The sequence below is a fragment of the Syngnathus acus genome, chromosome 2 (genome assembly GCF_901709675.1).
Source record: "Syngnathus acus chromosome 2, fSynAcu1.2, whole genome shotgun sequence".
NCBI lineage: Eukaryota > Metazoa > Chordata > Actinopteri > Syngnathiformes > Syngnathidae > Syngnathus > Syngnathus acus.
In genome coordinates, this window is record NC_051088.1 from 8,370,980 (window position 1) to 8,395,118 (window position 24,139).

Genomic DNA, 24,139 nt, shown 5'->3' on the forward strand with positions numbered 1-24,139 from the left:
AAAGCAAAAGACATCTATTGCATGTTATAAAACGTAACGGTTTCCGGAATGAGACACTCAGTCATCGTCGTCAGACAGCGTCAGGTCCTCCACCAAATCCTCATCTCCTTCGGCCAGCTTGATGAGAGCAGAGGTCGACAGCGGTTGAGCGGGCTTTGACACCTCCTCATCTCCTTCATCCTCCTCTTCGTCATCTAGAATATAGTACAGAAAGAAATTGGACTTTAACGTTTCGATATGACAACACAAAAATAGTTTGACAAGCTAGTTTTGTCTTGCTGTACTATTGACTGGATTGAGGGTTCATTTATAAATCTGTGGGGAAAATACAATGATTTTTTACAAGCAAAGAAATAATACTTCAAACAATAATCCCTTGCTATATCGCAGTTTGTTTATCGCGGCTTTTTTCCACTCAAAAAAAAAAGAAATCAAAAATTTAAAATAAAAGTTCTAAATTGAGGAATTATGGCACGAAAGTTGCCCGAACGTCAGCAGAAGGCAGGGAATGCCCACACAAATGCAGTACGTACACTTGTATCTTGTTATAAAAAAAGTTCTAAAAACATATTTACAGTATTGTACCTTGTTATAAAAAAAAAATGTTATTATAATAATAGAGTTCATGAGTATGTACACTTATACCTTGTTATAAAAAAGTTAATAAAAGAGTTCTAAAAACATATTTACAGTCACTTAAAACTTGAAACGAACCGTAGGTATGGCGAACTGTTGCACCCATAGAATGACTCATACAGCATATTATTGCATGTATTGACACAGAGGAATTTTGAATGGCAACACTCATGCCTCAATATGTGTGATGTATGATTGCGGACTGCGCACGTGTCAGTTGTGGCTGACACATTGTCTGTCCGACTTTCATGGATCAATACTCAAAAATAAAAAAAGACGCTCAAGCTTTGGGGTTGTTTTAAACTAGAAAAGGACCATTACTGCAAAGCTAGCAGAGCTTGGAGACGGCAACACGGGAACAGCCGGCCGACGCCTACTCTTCGAGGTAATAATCATCGCGCTTTGGTGCTTTTTAATGTTGAAGTCCAGAATTGCTCACCATAAGACTTATACACCCATGTTGGTCTAAACATGGTATGTTAATATCGCATTTGTGGAATATGAACTAAGCAGAAAAATACATTTTGCCAAGGCTGAAGATGACAGCCAGCGTTCAGGTAAGGACCATCACGGCTCACCTGCTTACTGGGTTTAATCATGTGACGCTCGTGTATTGTGCTATTGTCTGTTTCAGTCTTGCTCCTCCGTTGTGTAGTTGCATAAAGGAGCATAGCAACATGAAATTCAAAGCTCAGCGTGAGCCCATCAATGGGGTTTTCCATTGTGTGTCAGCACTAAGCTAGCGGGAGCATTCTAAGGCAATTCTCCTCATTTTATGTCTAATTTGACAGTAAACTTCCACTGGGAGCGGCGGTACATAGCTTGAAGCCTCTTTTTGAAAGAAATAAGATCTATTTACCAAACTGCTGTTTGTTGTGAAGTGAGTTCAGTACATTTCCACCATACAATGCTCAAGCTTACACTTGCATTATGTACAATTTTAAAGAATAGGGTAAAAGCATCCGAATAAATCAATACATATGTAAACTGTGCACATTATTTTACACCCACCTGAGTCTCCATCGCTCTTATCAGACTGTCCTTTAAGATCTTCATCGTCGTCATCATCATCATCTGACCCATGGCTGCCCTTTTTATCTAGACAAAAAAGAGAAAGACAGAGAACATTACAAGCAGATAAAACCACATTTTCCCCTCTCTGTAGACTTTCTCCAAGTTTGCGTTGCTACATGGCTGACGTTCTTTGGAGACACCTCAATGTGGGCCAAGCATCAGAGGCAGCTGCAAAGCGTGCATGCATGCTGTGTGTGTGCGTGTGCTTCCCCCTCCTCCGACAGATGGAACCCAAAGTCGATTACCGCCGTCGCCTGCCGCCGCCTGCACCGCACAAACACCCGTGACAGTTTACTACTGGCAATTTCAGACGTCTTCGGCTCACGGCCTAAATATAGCAAATGGAGATTGCAGGCAGGTTTCATAGCAACACTTATGATGGAGGTTCTGTGTGTGTGCGTGCGGAATAGCCAAAGGGACAACGGGGTTTTCACAGGCTTTGAAGTTGAGGTGTGATGAGAGGCTGAGGGAGTAGACGCACGCACACACTACAGAGCGGTTTCCTCCTGTCTGCTACACGCACACACACGTATGCACACCTTAAATGCAGGCACAAACATAGATATAAAAAAAAACAACCATCAGGCACTTCTCTCACCGTCTAAGGTCAATGGCTTAGTCCTACTCACTCTGATTTCCTCACATTTCTACGGTTACTACTTTTAAGGTTTGCCCGAAATGACCTGGTGCACATCTACCCCACATTCTACACACATCATCAGCCACTCCTGCAAGTTCCAAGGCTGCGCGCCTCAACAAAGAGGCTTCTGAAGACTCAAGACTGGACAACAAAGTTTGTATTCGTGTGCCGTCATCTGTGCGTGTGCACGCCAATGAAAGCAAGAGAGGAAGCCGCCACCTCTGGCTGTTCCACTGGTCTGGTTCGAATTAGGAACTCCCGCAGGGAGCCGAGCCCGTACTTCCTGTCGACGGAGGTCAGTTTGTGTTTGTACTGGGCGGAGGAAAGAGCAACCAAAAGGAGGGTGGGAGGTACGGAGGGGGACGTCTGCACGTGCGTTTGCGGGGACTCTCCCAACAATCAAGTCCAGATGCATTAAAGGGGAAAAAAAATCCCTGCTGCCTACTCCTCTTTTCCTCTGTGACCCTAGAGAAGAACAACACCCCCCCTTCGCATTTTGTGGATGTGTTCTGATGTATAGTCTGTGGACAACCACACCAAAAGGACAAGGTACAAATGAACAAAGGGAGCTAATGAAAGAAAAACAAGTTTTTTGGCCCTACTCTAATCTAAAGTGAACATTTACAGGTTGATTAATTTGCATAACACTGAAGTAAAACAAAGGATCATAACAAAAATGGACTCCACGGCAAAAACTCGACTTCAGCCGGCATCATCTTTTCAAACTTCTTGCTTTTTCTCTACGAATCAAAATGTAGCAAAACACCGCCCCCCAGAGGCCAACATGGGTAATACATATTTGAGTGCCTCACCATACTGTAGAACCTCCAAGGTTGAACACAATCTGTTCTGGGACAATGACCGACCCATTGATTTATAAGTTTATCATTATTTAGCATTGTCAATAGCAAATATTTTTAGAATGCTCAATTTTATAGATTATTGCATGGATTGGCTAAATTGTTATATTGCATTTAAGTGTATTATAAAAAAAAAAAAATTTCATCTGATGTTTATGGATAAAAATGACAATTCAGCAATATCACACAAAAGGGAATGATTTACTCGATAAGCTTTTTGAAATTGATTTTGTTACTGGTTCGTTGTTTATTTTCCTAAATCAAAGCAGATGTTTGCAAAAGTCTTATTTTGATGAAGCACAAAAGATAATCAGTCTGCTTTCACAAAGGACTACAGACCTCAGAGAAGATTTTGTGTTGCGAGGCTGAAATCAAATGCTTTGGAAAATTTCAAGTTAAACAATGGCTTTAAATAATTATTCAATTCTTAAAATAGTTGATTATTTTGATAATCAATTAAAGCTCAGCTCAGCGCATGTGGGCTCAGGCGTGAAACTGACATCTTAATTTTCAAGGTGTATTTGTAAATGTACCCCCTTACCTTTGAATTTGAGCCCTGTGTCGTCATCATCCTCATCCTCAGAGTCGCTTTCAAACAAACCCTTAAACTCCTTCCTGTCCTCTGCTTTCCTCTCTTGAATCTTCTTACGCTTAATCTCCGGCAAATTCAGATCTTCCATCTTCACATAACGAAAAACAGTGTTAGTCTTTATTGCTTTACATTTTACTATATGAATAAAAAATGTGTTTCCTTCTTTGTATGATCAACACTGGGCAATGCTACCAGTCAAAGTAAACGCTTTGATTGATTTATGAGAAAGTTGAAGAAAAATTGTACTATGATGGATATTCACCCTTTCTTTGCCTGAGATCTCCAAGAGAATTTCCTTTTCTCTTAACTTCTTCCAGTGGATGTAGTATTTGCTTAGAGGAGTTCCCTCTTTCTTAATCTCATTCTCCCATGCCACCTAAGGAGAGAAAGGATCAAAAGAGATGCTCTACATTAACAAACAAACAAACAAACACACACAAACAAACAAACAAAACAACACTCCTGCTTAGTCATCCAGATGGCTGCTGGTGATCATCTCCAACTATCGCTTACGTCAGACAAAAGTACGTGGACACCACTGAAGTCCATTCTGCTAAGAAATTGAGTCTGCTTATTCACTCTGACTCCAAACTTCTCTTGTTTCGACTGTACTTTCATGAAAAACAAAGGGAAAGGCAACTCAAACACGTAGATCCTTTGCATTTGATCGATGATAAAAAGTAATGCAGTGAACATTAGTAATCCTGTAGGAGTATTACAGTTAAGTATTTTAAACTAAATTAATGGTGTTTTTAGTGGCTGTCTACAAAACAAGTTGTGTATTTAGCCTTGTTGGTAACAAATAAAAAAAAACGGAATGGAGACCAGCCTTAAATCCTTAATTGTGTTGGCTCTGAGCCTTGCAAAAGGGGCATGGTAGCAGAGGGAGCTGCTGGCCAGAAGGGGGCCGTGGCCTTTTGCGCAGCAGCAGCAGGGTGACGTCCCCTTTCCTCTGCCTGCAGGGACACCTCCACTGCTGCTCTTCTGCCAGGAAGAGGCCACCATGGTGACAGCATCCACTGAGACAGCAGTGGCGGCGGCGTTGAAACCGCTGCAGGAGCCAAGCTGTCTACTCATTTAGCACACTGAAGTGTTTGCACATCTTATTGCCTCGTCTACTTATAAACACTAAGACCACGCTTTTCATGACCACTTAGGGCCCGCTGATGATTTGTGACATGCAAAAATAATGTTGTACGGGTGGAATTTGAAATAGTGTGCTACAAACCTGGCATGCGATTGCTGTTTAACTGAGCGATGATAAAGGAATAATGTGACCCTTAATCCCATTATGTATCATGCATCAGATAGATATCATCCAAAACTAGTAGGCTCATTTCGCTCACACAGATTGCATAAACTTGTATCCTTGAGAGCAGAGGTCCCCAACCACCGGGCCGCGAAGCGGTACCGGTCAGTGGGTCATTTGGTACCGGGTCCCACAGAAAAAATATATAAATAAATGTAGCATCTACAAAAAAAACCCTAATAAAAAATCTATGGCAGTCCGCAAGGGACAAAGAGCTAAGCAACCCCAGGCCACACATGACAATTAATGTGGTTTATATTTGGTTTTATGCCAGTCGTATCATTTTATTTCGTCATATTTACCCCCCGGACTTTAAAGGCCGGTCCGTGAAAATATGTCTGACACGTAACTGGTTCATGGCTCAATGCTTGAGAGGACTGACGTGAAGCATCTGCACACTGAGGCCAAATCGAGTGAGACAAGAGTTACTTCAAATAACAAGAACCCAGTAGCCCTATGGTTTTCTCAACTCACCACAGCGCTCGCATCGGCCACTCCGAAGTTGGCGTTTTGTCGTCTTGCTGTGATGTAGTTGCTGTTCTCTTGCACCTTCTCAAGCAGCTGGCGCACCGACTTGCAGTAATTGGCCACTTTGCATTCTTTCAGGAACGCTTTCAGCTGGAAGAGGAAGCAGGTTAGTGTTGAGCGGTGGTGAGAAAAACAGCACTTGGACACAGTTTGGAGGATCAATTTGGGAACATTTTCAATTATAGGCATTACCAGAGCATGTTTATTAGTTCACATTAAAAAAAACGTGTGTCCACTAGCAATGGAAATACTATCAAGGTGTATCCATTAAGACTGATCTTTTTTTTTCATGAATCCCATTCCCCACAGACGAGCGGGTTAACGCACAATTAAAAGTGTAGTTACTCTCTGAACAGTTTCTACGTGTGCGTGTAAAACTTAACACCCGCCTCCCACCGTGCGAAATACCCTGACACACAGGAGGTCGAAAAGTGCCTGCCCATTTTGTGTTAGTGTGGTCGACACAAAACAGCGGCACAGAAAAAGCTAAGTCAACAATCAAAGACATCCTACCGAAGTGAACAAATTAGTAACCATTGATTGGAAAGAGAAAAAAAATACATTTCTGAACATGTTTGTCAACATATTTACTTGAAGAGAGTGTAACGTCACCGCAGAGGACATGGACACTTGGTAATGATAGGAACAATTAGTCTATGTTACCTGAAGGACAGTGGGCAGAGTGAGCTCTGGGAAGCCTATGGAACTGGCCTGAGTGTGGAAATATTCCAGCATCAGATCATAAAGCTGGTCGATCAGTCCGTCCTACAACAGGATAAACAAAAAAAAAAAAACACATACAGAGTCAAGCTTGACATCATGACAAGCTAAATATTTAATTTTCTTTTTTTTTAAATAACCCAATTTACAAAAAACGCAATCTACATTTGTAAACGACAAGAGGCTCTGTCTTTGTGTGCCAGGTGACAGCCCGGTGTGAAAAAAGGGCCATTACAAGCCGTGCGGGAATAATCCCAGAGGACCGTGCTGCAATCCTCTTGGCCACAACATTGAGCGTGGTGACTTAGGGACAGTTTTAGAGGTCTGGAAGGGTTTAAGTGCTCAATCCCCTTATGTGCACAAGCACACACGCACTTGCCACATAGTTTCAGATGTGTGAAATGAAAACAACATTAGCCAAGGCCTGAATCACTCATCAGCTCAGCTGTTCTTCCTCAGTGCAACAAAGATCAGATGCACAGGTCCAACTGTGGTCATCTTTCAATTTACACCAATGTGACAATCTTATACTGTACAGTGCATATGTGATTATTGTATTTGAAATACATCAGTTACACAATTTTTTTATAAGACAAGTCAATCCCAATTTTTTAAAATCTTTTTACAATATGTTCTATGCAACCCAACTAGCTTAAATACGATACACTGTTATTGCATGTGACCTTCAAGGACACTTTGATACCTTGTATGCTTTCTCCATCAGGTTGACATTGTTAAGCTTAAGGATGACTGCAAAGTTGATGGGCTTCTTACTCATCCGTGCTGGTTTCTTGTTGAAGTCCACTTGCTGAAAGATCTGTGAAGCAAAGCATTAACATGAATTGCGAACCAGCAGCATCGATGCCATTGTGCGCAAGAATGCCACTGTGGAATTTCAGATCTCGACCAATTTATTAAACTCTTCAAATGCTACTCATTCATTACATTAAAAAGTAGACCAAATGTGACTAGTTGCCTTCTCATTTATGTAATGTGTTAACGACCGGCAATATATAACATAGTGAAGTGCAACCTAACATTCATTTCGTCACTTTATGCAACGGTTATGCGCCACATTTCTTAGGATGTGAAAGAACATTCCAGGCAGTGTGTTGACTATTCGTCCACATGCTTTAGCTTTTGGCTCATGGCGCACAAGTGAAAATCTGCTGTGTCCATGTTTGAAGCTATTTCTGACACCCGCTTATCATTGTGTGGTTCTGTGTGCCTGTGTGGTCGTTAATGCGCTCAGTATGTGCGAAGCAGAGCGGCGTCGCTGGCCGCTGCTGTCTCTATAAACAGAGGATGTGGTGGCGGTCTGACGGGGGAACCAGGGGGAAGTGGGACAGCATGGACCAACCCTGATGCAGGCACGCACGTGCGCACACACACAGACCAGCACGCACACACTGGTGATGCGAAAGCCCCAACTTGTACACCCCCATGTGGAGAAGCAAGAATGCACAGACACAGCAGAGATGGATGTGTGTGTGTGTGTGTGGGAGGGGGGCTTATGCCACTGTTGCGCTAATTAAACCAGTAGCAGCGCACTTCAGTTTACCTTTAACAAGAGAAACAGCAGAGGAAAAAAAAAAGTGCATCACAAATGGTTTTAATGTTGGGGATGGAGGTGGGTGAATTAGTTAAATGGGGCATGGCCTGTGCATGAAAGAGGGGGGGGGGGGGGTCATAGGCAGACAGGATGTGGTCTACACAGCATGTTCAGACCAGAGTGTGAACTACAACCATGACTTTATCGCTTCTGTCAAACTGCTACAAAGCCAAAACACAAAACCACACAAAGACCACTCCTATAGGGGGAAGCTAGTCGTTGCTGGGAGCCCAAAAAATCCTTCCTTCTCTCAAACAAGGCACAGGCCCTGTGACAACGTTGTCAGTTGGTGACGTTCTATTTGTAAGGCAACAAAGCTTAAGCAAACACACTCCTCTTAAGGATGGAAACTTTACATCCAGTCAACAAAACATTCTGGCAAATCAACCTTGACATTGTCTCAATTTACAATAACGATATGCGACTCAAAAAGTGTGTGCATGCGTGTGTGTGTTGGTGAACACCTGCGAAGCATTGGAGGGCGTTTTAGTGCAGACCAGTTTTGTACAAAACACTGAAATTCACCTCACCAAAAGGGCCTTACTCTTATTTACATTTATCTGCGACAGTCAAAAATATGGCATACTTGGACCTTATTTTGAGGTGTCAAAAAGAATACTTAAATACAATACACTATAAAACATTGTGCAGGCGACTTTGGCCACACACACCTTTGAAGGGGACAAATGAGGCACGACAGTAGAAAGGAGTCTCACCTCAACGAGGAAAGGGAGAACCGGAACAAATGTATTGGTGCTGCTTGATAGCAGCGTGAGGGCTCGGCAACAATGCATCCTCAGAGGATAATATCTTGATGTGGGCACCAACCTGTTGATGGGACACGACACAGTGATCAATGTTGCCACCTGCTGTTGGTAAAACTTACAGCAGGGCAAAAAAATCCAACGGGGAACATTGGATGAAATAAGTGCGATAAACTAAAGGTACTTACTTGATGGTACCAGTGATGACTTGGCAAAGTGGATAGATGAGAGGTTGGAGGACATCACTGGGGTGCAGGGTGCCAAGGACACGACACCACAGGTAGAGACAGTGGATGTACTGCCAGTTGTAGACTGACTGGTAGGTTTCCTAAGGAACACAGACTTTCAGAGGACTCATCTCTTGACGGTACCACTTGGGAGTTGATGCCATGCCACCATTGTAAGGAGCATCTTTTAAACATGCATCAAAGAGTGAGAATCACACATTGAGGAGGTTCCACAGACTTGAATCGAAGGACCTACGGAATTGTTATAACTCTTTGATGGTAGCATATGGTGGACCACAAATGATAAAAAGTTAAATATTTAAACGCGTCGGCCTCTACCTTTATTTATATACATGCATGCCACATAATCACTCAAAAACAATCCACTTTAACATTGAATGAGTCTTTAATGTCAAATCAAAACTCCAGATTAATTATCCTTAATCAAATCTTTTCTCTAAATTATATTTTTTCTGGTTACAGAAGGGCTGAATTGCCATTGATAAAAACATTTAGGACAACCCAACCAAGAGCAGGGAAATGAACTAATGTTTTGATGGAGCCAATGTGACCTCAGAGTGGCCTAAAACAAAAGGTACTGCTGAAAACATTTCAAATATTCCTTTGGTCTGGTAGGATACTTTCCCATGACCCCTTTCACATGATCACCAACCTTTTTCTTCACGGTCATGGCATTCCTAAGGTGAATGGCGAGTTGTCGGATGTAGATAAAGGCATGCTGGTAAGTTGCCTGCGTGTCCAGGGCGTACATCTCTGTTAGCGTGCGCTGCATGAAGTTGATCATGGGCAGCACATTGGGAGATGTGAATTTGCAGTTTTGCACATATGAAATGTACATTTGCTGGGGAGAGACAAAGTTACATACATTTTTTTAAGAAGAATCCTTGTTGAAATCATGACTCATCATATCTGTTTTGTTACTCACCTTCAGAATGGGGACAAGATAAGGTTCTTGCTTGTGTCTGCAGATTTTGTTGAGGGTCAAAAAGGCAAGGACCCGACTTGTCTCCTCTCCGGTGCTCCATTGCTTTATCAATTGCTGAATACGACAGACGTGACACGAATGAACAAAAACATTGCAATTATGACATGACAACGATGAACGAGGCAATGATGGTGGTGGTGACACATTGTTCATTTCCTTATGGAGATTAACAAACTATTGCGATGTTACTTCCATCTCGCATCAAACCTACCTTAACCAGATACCGACACTGTTTGGAAAGACAAAGAAAATAAGGTACAAGTTGATTGATGTGTCGCAGGACAGCGCTGGTGACTGTGGCCTCAGTTAGACAGGATAACAACTGTGGAAGGAGAGCATCAATGAAAACGACACACAAGTGCTTTAGTAAAGTTAGAAACTTTTGAATAAATGCCACAAAAGAAGTTGATTCTCTGCGAACGACATGACACAGTAATGGCGGCAAACAAACCTGAATGACGCCGCTGAGATACATCTTGATGTCTAATTGATTCTTCTGCCATTTTCTACTAGTTTGTGGCAGCACCAGCCTATTAACAAAAGTAACAGAAGTGAAAGTCAAGGATTTATTTCTATTGACACTTATGTACACAGACACTGGTAGGATTTGACTGATATGAGACGTCTGGCATACTGTTTTGTGTCTGTATCAGCCTTTAAGTCAAGCATCTGCTGAAAGGCGCCATGAATGTCTCGGATGCAGAAGAGAACCAGCGAGTTAAACACTGCAGAGAGAGTTGGAGAACGTGTTGTTGTTAGTGTTACACCAATAAAAGCATATCAAAGGCAGTGAACGGACGCTAACAGTGAACTCCCACAAATTGACTGTTCAGCATTCACAAACTCACATATTCACAGTTGTTTTTTTTATTTGGGGGGGGTGAACGTTTTCTGATTGTACTATTATTTTATATATAAAGTGCTTTGTTACAGCTACAGTTGTTGTGAAATGGGCTATATACGTATATTTGATTAAGATAATGGCTAGTTTTATTTCCAATAGTAAAGTTAAACTTTGGCGCCATCTGGTGGACCATTGTAGTTGGGGTTGGTTTTATATATATTTTTTCATTAGTTCGAGCTGCCCTCTTTTGTTGGCAGCACCACATTCACCGTTAAAAGCGAAGCTGTGAATTATTTTGTCCCCAAATTGTAGAATTTGACAGGGCATTCGACTACAAATGCATGGACAGACACTCAAAGCAACATTAGCTCCTGGCTCGTTGGCAATTAAATTAAAATATTTGCTTGACAGTAACAGTGAAAATGTTTTGTCAATATTAACAATGGATGACGTCAAAGCACAGGTCAAGAATAAGGCATGCAATGTAAAAGCTGACACAGAAACTGCATACATGTACATACATGTAATCAGTGCGTTTATATGAACACATAACCCAGGCATTATTTTTGTGTTCAACAGTGTTTCACAATATTAATGTGTGCTCAAGTTAATAAGTTTTTATGTTTACAATGTTATTTTCTTGTAAAGTAGATCCTAATATTTTGAACAAGTTATTTTGACAGTTTGAATTTTGCAATTCCTGCTGAATGTTTTGATTTTTGGGGAGGTCCCGGTTCGGTACCAGAAATTAGGTACTTTATGCAGTATAGTATGGTATGGTACTCAAATTTTGGTATTGTGACTACCATGTCTTGCGTAATCTGCCTAAGAATACTTTCATTGAGAATCGTTTTCCATGAAGTTAGAGGGGATACAAATCACAAGATAGATTAGTTCTAGAAACTAGAATTAGAGTGTTAATAATATTACATCATGAGAAAGAGCAGAAAGATTCGGTGATCTTACCTGAACTGTCATCCACCGTGTATTTGCACTGAATAGCTCCTTCACCCTTAGTCGTAGCAACAGCAGCCTTGAAGGCTTGGGTGATCGTTCTGATGAGGCGAGGGGTAGGTTCCGTTTTTACAGAAGCTTTCCATTCCCGGATCATTTTTTCAGTTACTTTAATGGTATTGTCTGTCTTCTTGGATTTCTTAGAACCTTGCTGAGCCTCTTGCACCTCCTCATCACTGGCCTCCTATATGTTAAGGATGATTTAGTTGTTGGAGAATAGTTTATGTGTAATATAAATAATGATGTTGGTCCCACCTCCAGCATGGATGGCAATCTGTGGTACTGGTCCTCATCCTTGTCCTCATCCTCTGAGCTATCAGTGTCATTAAAATTGAGGAGGGTTTTGTCATTTTCCTGCAGAAACTGGTAAAACTCTGGATCTTTATTTTTTAATCTGGACAGCTGTTCCTTGTGTTGAGACGCTTTACCCTGCTTCACTTCACCCCTAAAGACGAAAATACGCATTGTTAAACTTGTAAGATTTGAATTTGGGTATTTGAAACAACAAACATGATAATTACTTATTGTTATCTTTCTTTTTGTCCTCTATCTTCTGTCCATTTTGTTTGGGGATTTCATCTTCAGGCTCCTCTTCGTCATCTGAATCCAAGCCCGTCCGCAAGAACTCATCCAAAGTGAGGTCCTCTAGTTTTCTACGACAAACAAAAATAGTTTCAAGTATCGACATCGAAAAGAAACGATTTCAGCAAATTTCATATGCAGTGCAGGTAGCATGCCCTACGGTTTGTTGTTAGCAACAGCTAGCGAGGACTCCCTCAAGCTAGCACATTACAGACCACATCGCACACCAATCACCTTAAACAAATCATTTTCGCTGTCCAACATTACCAAACCATAAAATCAGGTGCTATTGCAATCGAGTGAAGAGTGTCAAAGATATACAAGACAAACTAAAAAAAAGATTATGAAAGAGAACACACCGTTTCCCTGCCATGCTGGATTCAACATGTGACGCCAAAGCTCGACTACCCACAATGCTCCGGGTGGTGTTGGTTTTGTGTTTCACGGACAACCGCGGATGCTGGCGCAATGCATTTTGTTTATCTTATCAAATGTGCATGTCATTACCGCAAATATATGCAGTGGTTGAAGCCCCCCGCCACCCCCCCAAATTGCACGTATTAGTCGTGAAATATGTTCATTTAAAAATATATATCATTCGGCGAGCACGACAACCTAAACATCTCTCGAATTGGGTTGTGACGCTGCATTCGAGCTTTTAATTTAATTCACGAGACTGGCATCGGAACGGTTGTATTCCTTGTTTACAAGTAATTTCTCATACACCAGCTCGTACAATGTCTATATTTTGATTAATGTCATCTCAACAAAATTGGGACTTGACCAACCAATCACGACACTTCACTTATCGCGCAAGCGCACTCGTATCATTTTAAGTTACTTCCGGACTCAGAGTCAGAGGCGGACTTCTTAAGGTCGTATGTACCTATTGCTTATATTCAGGCCTTGGAAATCAAGTTCAACATACACCGTGGATTGTTTGACTACATATGTATTTGATGCAAAAATATCTTATGTTGGCCGTAATATTATTCAAAATTTCCACGCAATTTTTATCGCCTCCTTGAGCCGTATTCACGCGAAACGGGAACTGTCTCTGTTCTACCCTAACAGTCCCGTGTCAGCGTCCATAGATTTTTGTGTGTGCATGCGCTGACGTCAGTCGTATACAAGACACAAACCTGCCTCTTTTTTTTTTTTCTTAAATGTGTCCTATGCTTGAGACGAATATGGACAAATAGCTTCGCAGGAGCCGATTTCCAAACCATCTTGACTGCGACAGCTGCAGGCACATCTTACATCAATTCGGGAGGGACACGAATTGCAAATATAACCGCAACAAAGCTACCGGTAAAGAGAATATTTTTATCTCTGTTGCTGCTTATGTTCTCAATGGATAATAAGGGATCAGGTTCTAAAAATGGTACATTCATAGAATTATAGATGTGTTGTAGCACAGCAGCATTGCCAGCTTTAGGGCAGGCTCGCGGATGTCAGCTAAAGCTTCGGAGACAAACTAAATAAGAATAAATAAACGAGATTGTACCCATCAGTAGAGCGTGATTAGTGTGTGATGCGCGGCGTTATCATGCTTATGAAATTTAACAAGGTAAACCAAAACGCCAGACAACTGTGGTATGATAGCACACAGTGTCATATTTGGGGGGAAACAGAAGAAACCAAATATACTTTTTACACAAGAATAATATGCGCTCTGGACTTAGAACACAAACACATAGGAGGGTTCGTAATATTAGAAGCTGCCTCAATATGATGCGCATGTTAATGTTAATAATAATCAAGATAATCATAATCATGGTGAATCTGATTGTGTCAATCAAATTATTCACTTTGCAAAGAGATCATAGCTTTCCAGATGTACCGAATGATGCATGGTGTTAGTTCAATTATCTCAAGTTGTTAGTTAGTTAATTCATGTGTGTTCTCTTGTCAAGTTATAAGTGAAGTAATCATGTACATACTGTATACTGCATTATAGACTTAAGATTTTGTTGCTTTGGGCTTTAATCAGTGTTGACGCCAAGTGCCCAGCCAGCCAGCCTGCAATAAATAATCCAGTTTCTTGGATCTCTGTTGTGCTGACAGGCATCCTGTCGTAGCTGTCACCATGAGAAATAGAGCAGTAACAAAAAGAGGGGTGATTGCTCTGGACACCTGTCATAACACCTGCCGATGAACTAAGTTCTTTCAGGCGCAAGACTGATGACAAAGAATATTTTATACTGTAGTTTTATAGGTAATGACAATCAATCTTTCAGTTGCCCAGAGTGCGGCACAGGCACGAGCCGGCGACCACCACACCCGGCACCATGATGGAAGGAGGCATGCAGCTGCTGAACCGCGATGGCCACAGCATCTCGCACAACTCCAAGCGCCATTACCACGACTCCTTCGTGTCCATGAACAGGATGCGTCAGCGTGGGCTGCTGTGCGATATAGTGCTCCACGTCTCCAACAAAGAGATCAAGGCGCACAAAGTCGTGCTGGCGTCTTGCAGCCCTTACTTCCACGCCATGTTTACCAGTAAGTTCAGCACAGCGCACGTCATCTCCCAAAAGCAGCCTACACCGATTTTTCTTTGTGCTTTCAATCCCCTTCAGGCCATTGTAACAGACTTTTCAGTGTGCCTCGGGATATTTTAAGTTCTGGAGTTTAATGTCAAAAACAACATGAGTGTACTGCACCTTGTGCTTTTCCAGCATCATTGTTTCTCTGCCTCTTCCTGTCTGGGGCACAGGTGGTCAGTGTCGCTGTGTGTCTCACATTTCCTCTCCATGCCAGACCATTGTGCTTGTAAACCGCCTCCAGACTTCCAGCCACCAAGCTAATGAGCCCATTTTTTTAGTCTATTTAGCTTTTTGCCTTATTATGCTAGTGCAGCTGTTGTCTGAAACGTTTGGATGGCAGCCAGGATTATCGTAGTTATGGATTTTTTGTCATTTTTATTGTTTTGACTTTTGTTTATTTATTGACTTCATTTATTTTTTATGTGTGGGGTTCTTTGTTTTTATTAGTTTTCAATGACATGATCATTCTTTGTTTTAGTTTGTTTTATTAGTATTTTTATGTTGTAGTTTTAGTTTTATATATAATGGAGTCCAATATCAATCACGTGCAAAATAACAATTAAAAATAAACTACAATTCCTAAACTGTTCAACCTTCCTTTTTCTGTATGGCTATACAGTATTTTGGTAACAAATATATTTAAAATGAGCCTTAAAAGCTGTACGGATGGTGCTACTCCAGGGGTAGCGTGGGCTATAACCCCGTCAGAAATCGGCGTAGCTCCAGCGAAGCCCCTCCAGCATTTTTTTTGATATTTCAAAATATATTCATTTGTTATAAACAATTTGTTTCAACCCCCCAATTCATTGGTCTATTCTTCCCTTTAGCCCTTGAAGATAAAAAAAAAAATCCTGGAGTTGTCCCTGCCCATTTGTGAAATTAATCGAGAAAGGCAAAATTGAAGGACATTTTTCCTATAATTATTTATTGGTTTTATGAATCTAAAATGTGTTTTTAAAAGCACTTTTTAAAAGTTTATTTGTCAATGAAAATTATTTTTCAATTTTAGTTCTAGTTTCCGTATTTGGTTAGTTTTTGTTTTAGCTTTCTGCAAAAGGTGACATAATGGTAAAAAAAAAAAAAAAAATCAACAATTATAACAAATACTTTTTGATTAAATTACTAATTTGAAAGAGTGGTCCTCAAATGAGCTGAGCACCTCCAAATTGACCCAAGTCACCTTTTTCAGTCATCCTACTATTCTGAATTAGGCCCCCGCCTCTACATGTGTGTGAGTTGTTTGTGTGGTCAAATGCGTCTCATGAAAAAATATACAGCAGTGATAACAAACTTTTCTCATTGGGTTAGAATTGTTGTAGTATATTTCACAGTATTCTAAAGATTGCTACAAATGAGCTTCACAACACACACTTGAGTACTATCATCTAAGCCTCACCATCCCAAGCCAGCTGGCTCCAGCTTTCCTGTGACCTAACCAGAATAAATGGTATAGAAAATGGATGATTGTTAACTACTCATATTGTGTACTCTTATGTAGATGAGATGTCAGAGAGTCGTCAGACCCATGTGACGCTACATGACATCGATTCCCAGGCATTGGAGCAGCTCATTCAGTACACCTACACAGCCGAGATCGTGGTCGGGGAGGGTAACGTTCAGGTAAGCTACAGATTAGATCATCCATCATCCCTCTGCATTGAATGTAACCGGGGTACTTCCACCCGCAATACTTTCGTAGACATTGCTTCCGGCAGCTAGCCTGCTGCAACTCAATGGGGTGCGAGACGCCTGCTGCAAGTTCCTCCTCAGCCAGCTGGACCCCTCCAACTGTCTGGGTATCCGAGGCTTTGCTGACACGCACTCCTGCAGCGACCTTCTCAAGTCAGCGCACAAGTACGTCCTGCAGCACTTTGTGGAGGTGTCCAAGACAGAGGAGTTCATGCTGCTGCCGTTGAAACAGGTGTGTGCGGGTGCAGTAACGCTTCCAAGTGAGCATTGGCTGTCATCTATCAGCTCAGTTCATCTATCACAGTCCCTATTAGTTTTATACTCCCGCCGAGCTGCCGTACACTATTTTATCTGGCACGTCAAGTCAGCCGAGCTATTGCTTAATCAGCCACTGTTCTCTGCAGGATGGTTTCCAGCTTTTAAAGTTCTAGTCTAAATTTCCTATTTAGTTGACAGAATGATTGCATTGCTAAGGCATCAATGTTTCAGTACGAGAACCCTTTAATGTCGCCTTAATTTATACATGAAAAATGCAAAGAATAGATTTTTGCTGTTCTCATTTCTAAAATACTCTCACCAATTGGACAGTATCAACTACAGTGTGGTGGTCACTTAAGCCTTCAATTAAGTTCACCTCACTGATTGTGCATTTTCTGTAATGACAGATATTATACTGGCATCTTCTTCCTATAAATGCTCTAAATAGTTTGGTAATTACCTGAGTTTACATTTTTTTGGGTGTATTCTAAAGATTTTGAAGGTTTTAATAATGTCATGTCCATCTGAAATGGAGGTCCCACTGTCAACATCAGGCACACAAAAGGGAAAAAGCGACTGTTCCGATAGAATGTAAAGCCAAAGAAGGTGTGATTTTATGTAACTTTTTTTTTTGTAACTGGATTTCTCTGTAAGAAGTGACCATTTCTCTCAGTCCAGCCCCCATGACATTTAAAGAGCAGTGGAAGTGTCACTCAAGTTCATGAAAATTATTGAGTTTAAACTGCAGCATGGTGGATTAAGAACAGATATGTGTTCTCTTCTTTATCCATTCTGTGTGTTTATCGCAAATGGCAGCAAATCGAGATGGATGTATGGGATCTGTAGAGCGTCGCTTGGGGTGGCCAGATTTTCTCATTATACCTTTTCTTTCACAAAATACAAATGTTAAATATAAAACTTTCCCCCCCCCCTATAAAACATAAGATTGATCCCAAAATTGAACATTTTTAAAAATATATTAGTTTTTCCAAACACATAACTGCCATTCATCAGAATTAAGATCCCATGGTGTAGCCAGTACACTTAGCTTGTGGGTGCGATGCTTGATTCTAATTTTATCAGGGTCTGCCGGGATGTTAAAGAGGATGCATAGCAATAGAAGAATGGCAACGGGTGGTCTTTTTGCAGGATAAAAAAGTGACCTTGAAGTTGTTTCTGTGGAACCGCTGACACACTGTACCAACCACTGTATGACTCGTGAAACCGGCAAGGATAAAATGTATTATTGTAAAATATCCCATTAAGTTTGCCTTCCTCTAGGCCCGGCTAATACAGTGAATAAGTATTCGCTGTAGGCTGCTGCCCTCATCCGAGCAGAAAGCAGCTGTCCGCTCTGGGCCGGCCCAACAAACCCACTCAGCCTCATCTCATTGTGGGAACAGTGCCAGCCAGCCACTCAGACTGCAGCACTCTGTGTACCGCAGATGTGCCTTGGATTTTAGTATGGCTTAGCAAGCCTTAGAATTAATATGCAAGTTACGTGTGAACACTGTATGTTATATTCTCGGTGCCAGGATTGATATTGTGGCATTTATGTATGTTGAGCAGCGAGAGGCATCATTGGGATGAAGCTAGAAAACAAAGCTAGCAGGAGAGAAGAAAGGAAGGGTTTATTGTCACCCAAAATATATTTTTTAGCTCATTCTGCAGAAGAGCAGGACATAGACTAAAGAGGACCACATATACAGTGTACTCCATATAGTTACTGTAGTTAATAAATTTAAAAAAAAACCTTTTATCTTTAATATTGTGGAAATAACAATCACACTACAGTATATGTCTTGGATAAGGTGAGTTATAAAGCTCTGTTTGATCTCATGTTTCCTTACATTTGGCACTGTCCTCGCAGGTTCTGGATCTGATTTCCAGTGACAACCTGAACGTACCATCTGAAGAGGAAGTGTACCGGGCTGTGCTGAGCTGGGTGAAACATGACATAGATGGGCGCCGGCCACATGTTCCATGGGTAGGCCTCATTTTGTCTCACCCGAGATGATTGACGACGACACTCTTAAAACTCAACTCCTCCAAACAATGTCAGTTGATGAAGTGCGTGCGGCTGCCACTGCTGAGGCGAGACTTCCTGATGAGCAATGTGGACACGGAGCTACTGGTGCGTCACCACTCTGAGTGCAAGGATCTGCTGATCGAAGCGCTCAAGTATCACCTGATGCCTGAGCAGAGAGGCGTCCTCAGCAACAGCAGGACGCGACCTCGCCGCTGCGAGGGCGCCAGTCCCGTGCTCTTCGCTGTTGGTCAGTGACAAACTGGGGACAGTTAAGTGAATTTAAAATGGCCAAAATGGTCCAGTTTGAATGTTGTGGGTATGTGTGTGCGCTTTTTTCCCAGGTGGGGGCAGCCTATTCGCCATTCACGGAGACTGCGAAGCATACGATACCAGGACAGACCGCTGGCACATGGTGGCGTCCATGTCCACTCGGCGGGCCCGGGTGGGCGTGGCAGCTATTGGGAACAGACTGTATGCTGTTGGCGGGTCAGTGACGACAATAATCTTTGCTGGTGCCACTCCTCTTATCACTCAAACATCCATTCATCAACTGACTTTGGACGAGAGTTGTGGTAGCAGGGCACATACAGACAATCAGTAATTTACTTTGGCATTCATATCAATGGATCATTTAGTTTAATAGGCTATAGCCACCCATAAATCCTGAAAAAAAGTAAATATGTATGTAAAATGGACATTTTCTAAAAAAAAACTACAATATACACAAAAACAATTTATACAGTAATTGCATGATGGGGTGGGTGGTATGAGTTTGTTGAATAAATCCAAGGTGAAGAATGTCAAAGTGGCCCCTGCATCCTTTGATTTTAAAAGTTTGGAAACCCTCGCGCTACAATACGAAAAGGGACTCATGTCTACTTGTTCATGTCGTTCAGGTATGATGGGACCTCGGACCTGGCAACTGTGGAATCATATGACCCCATCAGTAACTCCTGGCAGCCTGAGGTTTCCATGGGAACGCGACGGAGCTGTTTAGGTGTGGCCGTCTTGCACGGACTGTTGTATGCGGCTGGGGGTTATGATGGAGCTTCCTGTCTCAACAGGTATGCACAGTGGTACAGATCATTTGTTTTTGAGATATGGTATTCATTAATGTCTTTGCTCTTTTTATAGTGCAGAGCGTTTTGACCCTCTGACCAGCACATGGACCTCAATTGCTGCAATGAGCACACGCAGGCGATATGTTCGAGTCGCAACACTAGGTAGCAACTCGTGTTTCTGAGAATAACCTCAAGATGGGTTGCTGCTCAACTGCTTAAGTCTGTGTTTTGATTGTTTTTCCCTTTGTTTCCCCCTCCAGATGGAAACTTATATGCAGTGGGTGGTTACGACAGTTCCTCACATCTTGCAACAGTAGAGAAGTACGATCCTCAGGTACATTAGATGCTTTTTGCCATGACCACGGTAAAATGTTGCTTTATGAGATGAATATTTAGTAATTGCCGTTTCTTTATTGTTGGATTGGATGAAAAGAGCAACACGTGGACACCCATTGCCAATATGCTGAGTCGACGCAGCAGCGCCGGCGTGGCCGTCCTGGACGGCATGTTGTATGTAGCAGGAGGCAATGACGGAACCAGCTGCCTCAACTCCGTGGAAAGGTTCAACCCCAAGACCAACACGTGGGAGGGAGTGTCTGCCATGAACATCCGCAGGTTTGTCTATTTTACTACATAGTCAAGTATTTTTCCTCATAATATTACGTGTGGCGAGTTTAGGAAGAATTGTAAAATTACCTCTTTTCTTCCTAAATTATAACTTTATTTTCATATTTTACAGCAATAATTATAGTTTTTTGTAACTATTCAAATATATAATATAATGACGATATTGTTTGGACATTTTATTTGGTGATTTTCACTTAAAGCTCTGAACCTAAGGGATTGTTCCGCACTTGTTCTATGGGGGCTGATCCCCACAGTTGCAGGAGATCAGCAGCGGGGTTTTAAGGTATAGTAGCCATCTTGGATTCGTGAATGTGTCAGCTCAAATGCCCTAGACACACAACATACACCCACTTGCCTTTGTGTGAGTCAGAATGTGGTGGCAGCAAGTGCAGCGCCATGAATAAACCATGGTGTGCGGTGCTTTTATTATCCAGTTGCTGGGAGGCTCAATTTACAGTTTAAGTAATGTCACCCTGTGCTGACCTCTAATCTGTCTCTTGCCCCAAACATGTACCAGTGTCAAGAAAAAAAAAAAAAAACATCACCATGCCTAAAAGGCAGGGTTTTTTCAGGTTTTGTGTGACATTCGCAGGGTGTGTTTTCCTTTGTCTACCCAACATCAGTGTTGCCAGTTACCTTGAAAAATAACTTAGTTACTACACTGATTACTTGATTTTAAAAGAATGAACGAAGTAAACAATTACAAGTTAGTTTATTAACTTCAAATTGTGATGACAACCCTCCCGACAACTCTGCTTAACATGAAAATGACCAGCGGCTATATCAACTCTATATTAGAAGAGCATCTTTATTAGTAATGTTTAAGAATAAACATTTGTGTCAAGGAAATGTATTGAAGTGATACAGCTTGACTGAAAGACAAGCTTTGTGTGTCAGGGAGGAGTCATTTTATAAGCGTAATTTGAGTAAGTTGGGTTTGAAATAATCTTAAAGTGTTTTGGGATCACAGTCTGTCGTATATTCATAGTTTAAACTATTAATACAGACAAATCTGAACATTTTGGGACATCGGTCGATCTTGGATTTTCACTATCTGACGCAAGACTTCATCCCTATCGCCTGCAAATCATCTGGGTTTACCTTTTGGTTTATTTTGTTTGATCGTCACAGGAGCACTCACGACTTAGTGGCCATGGATGGCTGGCTATACGCCGTGGGAGGCAACGACGGCAGCTCCAGTCTCAACTCTATCGAGAAGTACAACCCGCGCAGCAACAAGTGGGTGGCGGCCTCCTGTATGTTCACGCGCCGCAGCAGTGTGGGCGTGGCTGTGCTGGAGCTGCTCAACTTCCCGCCGCCATCCTCGCCCACCCTGTCTGTGTCCTCCACTAGCCTTTGACACGGGGTCATCTCTTGGCTGACCTCAGCCTCCTCTGCTGCGCCCCAGACCGGCTCTGGGAAGAGACGTAACTGTTCGGTTTGAGGAGTAGGATGAAGATGAGGAGTGAGGGTGTGAATGAGGCTCCTGGTCGTTAATATTGGCACTTTTGGTACAGATTGGCCATCAAAAATGTTATATGAATTAGATTTAACTGAGCTACTGCCATCCCACAGGTCTATTTTGTATGATGAAATTGAATATTTTGCACCTCTGTGCAGCTAGGCTGCCCTATTCATATCCAAGTTCTCTCTCCTCAAGAGTACCGACATATAGTCGTAGTAATGAAGGATGGCCAGCCTTTGCTCAAACCTCACTTTAATTGCCCCCACCCCAAAATGTAGTATGTGCAGTCTCACAGGAGAGACTGAAAGAAATTAGAAAGTAGCTCACTGGCTGGTGAGAACAAGCTGCGTGCTGGCATCGACTCCCAAACATGGAGGCTAAAATGAGGTAGTGCTGCTAATGTCACGCTAGGTGGCAGTAACACGCAACGGTATTCCCCATTGTGAGGAAGTATTTATAAAGATGTGTAAATATGAATATGTTTGACTGTAAGATGTTCAGAGAAGGAAAAAAGAGACGCCTATTTAAATATTAATATGTTTAACTCTAAGCTATTGAGAAAGAAATATATGAGATGCCTATTTAAAAGTGTTTTAATTTATTTATTTATATGTGAAATATATACTGTCAGTGGACTTCATGATGTGCGAGAGGGGTAGTGTGGTTGCGTTTGGAGTGTATCTTAGATAGTTGTTATGCAGAACTCCATTTGTTTCCATTAGAGATGGGCACTTGATTACTTCCTTTAATAGACAATTACTAAAGTTAGCAATAATATCGTTTTTCCCCCCAAAGGTATTGCCCTGTTTGTTAGTGTCACATTGCACAGAATGATACTCAGAGGAGTTGTCCTTGATTTGATGTAACGCACTTTTCCGTAATTGAAATCAAACTTCTAAAGACTGCAAACTAGTTTAGATCTACTCACCTGTGGCTCTTTGAGTTAAAGCAAACTAGTGCATTCAAGTAATTAAAATGGTTATGAGGCCCATGTCTAGTGTCCAAGAGTTTCTCCACTTTAACTTGTATGATGTGATTCCAATACCACAAGAGCACATGAAGGACGTCTTCATAATTCATGCAAATAGTAATTGCAGCACTCAAGTATAATGCAACTGCTATATGGTGGTCATTCTACTCTCCCCTTATTTTCTGTCATGGTAGAATCGACCCTACTTCTATTACTTATTGGTACTAAACAAGAATAAGTACTGAAATATAAGCCCTACATTTCTGTGTGGAGCTTTTTTATTGCCAGTACTGAACTTATATCATCCGGATGGAATTTAAGGTTTTCAGTTTCTACCTCATTTTTCACTTTCCACTGTTTGCCAGAGAGGACCCAGTAGAATCAACCTGCCCTCATCTAATGGAGATGCTATTAGATCCAATCCATCAGGGAAGAACCAAGGACCACGTATGGCATGTAGATAAAAATATATTGTAAATAGGAAGAAAGCTCAATGAATCCATGTTGTTCAATGTGAATGTGACTGTAGCATTTTTTTTAAAGTTTGTGCTTTGCTTGTATGTGGTGAATGTTTATTTATTTGAACTTTACAATATTGAATTTTGCACTATTGCAAATGGAGCAATACAAAAAAAATGAAATAAAGATGTTCCAAATGTATGCTAGGGTAACTTGTGTTGCTAGGCGAATTTGCGACAGCATTGCTTGGTAGTGTCCCAATATGCTCTCCTTTCACTGTGAGCTATTCAGACAGCTGAGCACTCTCACTTTACCATTTCTGAAACCACACGTCAAATGGCCACCACACCGGTTCCTCTGCACACACCATTTTAACCCTATTAAGATGAATCAGCCATAAACAAAAAGATGGGCAACCCACGGAATAGTTTTTGATGATAGTGAGGTGACAACACACTCCGGCCCGTCACAAACACTACGACCACTTGCACAATATATATATCCATTGCAAAAGCTGTGTGACATTCTGCTTGTAGAAAGATGGTACCGATGTCACAGTCAAAGAGGTATTTAACTCTATTATTGCGTTAATGGCTAAATAAGTTGAAAAACAGTATTGGAAAA

The 24,139-nt window shown here is 41.6% G+C and overlaps 2 protein-coding genes across 2 annotated transcripts; one reads left to right on the forward strand and one right to left on the reverse strand.

Annotated features, from left to right (window-relative positions):
* Positions 1-12,925, reverse strand: noc2l (NOC2-like nucleolar associated transcriptional repressor). Its single transcript, XM_037272613.1, has 18 exons — positions 12,768-12,925; positions 12,348-12,479; positions 12,082-12,271; positions 11,779-12,010; positions 10,603-10,693; positions 10,420-10,498; positions 10,180-10,290; positions 9,909-10,022; positions 9,636-9,824; positions 8,924-9,063; positions 8,688-8,799; positions 7,063-7,176; positions 6,303-6,404; positions 5,586-5,729; positions 4,065-4,178; positions 3,752-3,890; positions 1,648-1,734; positions 1-194 (listed from the first exon to the last, which is right to left on the reverse strand). Exons 1-18 carry the CDS (start codon positions 12,779-12,781, stop codon positions 58-60), a joined length of 2,241 nt encoding a protein of 746 aa, XP_037128508.1. The 5' UTR covers positions 12,782-12,925; the 3' UTR covers positions 1-57.
* A 315-nt stretch (positions 12,926-13,240) lies between these two features.
* On the forward strand, positions 13,241-23,716 carry klhl17 (kelch-like family member 17). The gene is made up of 12 exons (XM_037272627.1): positions 13,241-13,719; positions 14,649-14,913; positions 16,456-16,577; positions 16,657-16,878; positions 18,775-18,891; positions 18,967-19,180; positions 19,275-19,419; positions 19,830-19,997; positions 20,068-20,156; positions 20,255-20,328; positions 20,428-20,609; positions 21,753-23,716. Exons 2-12 carry the CDS (start codon positions 14,700-14,702, stop codon positions 21,979-21,981), a joined length of 1,776 nt encoding a protein of 591 aa, XP_037128522.1. The 5' UTR covers positions 13,241-13,719; positions 14,649-14,699; the 3' UTR covers positions 21,982-23,716.
* The last annotated feature ends 423 nt before the right edge of the window (positions 23,717-24,139 follow it).

What these genes read in the sequence shown, in the direction of transcription:
- klhl17 (XM_037272627.1), top strand. Translation starts at nt 14,700, where the DNA reads ATGATGGAAGGAGGCATGCAGCTGCTGAACCGCGATGGCCACAGCATC. An exon ending in GCCGGCCACATGTTCCATGG is followed by an intron (nt 18,892 to 18,966) that starts GTAGGCCTCATT and finishes AAACAATGTCAG; the next exon opens with TTGATGAAGTGCGTGCGGCT. An exon ending in AGACTGTATGCTGTTGGCGG is followed by an intron (nt 19,420 to 19,829) that starts GTCAGTGACGAC and finishes CATGTCGTTCAG; the next exon opens with GTATGATGGGACCTCGGACC.
- noc2l (XM_037272613.1), bottom strand. An exon ending in CACGGTGGATGACAGTTCAG is followed by an intron (nt 10,694 to 11,778) that starts GTAAGATCACCG and finishes CTCTCTCTGCAG; the next exon opens with TGTTTAACTCGCTGGTTCTC. An exon ending in GCTGATACAGACACAAAACA is followed by an intron (nt 10,499 to 10,602) that starts GTATGCCAGACG and finishes TTTTGTTAATAG; the next exon opens with GCTGGTGCTGCCACAAACTA.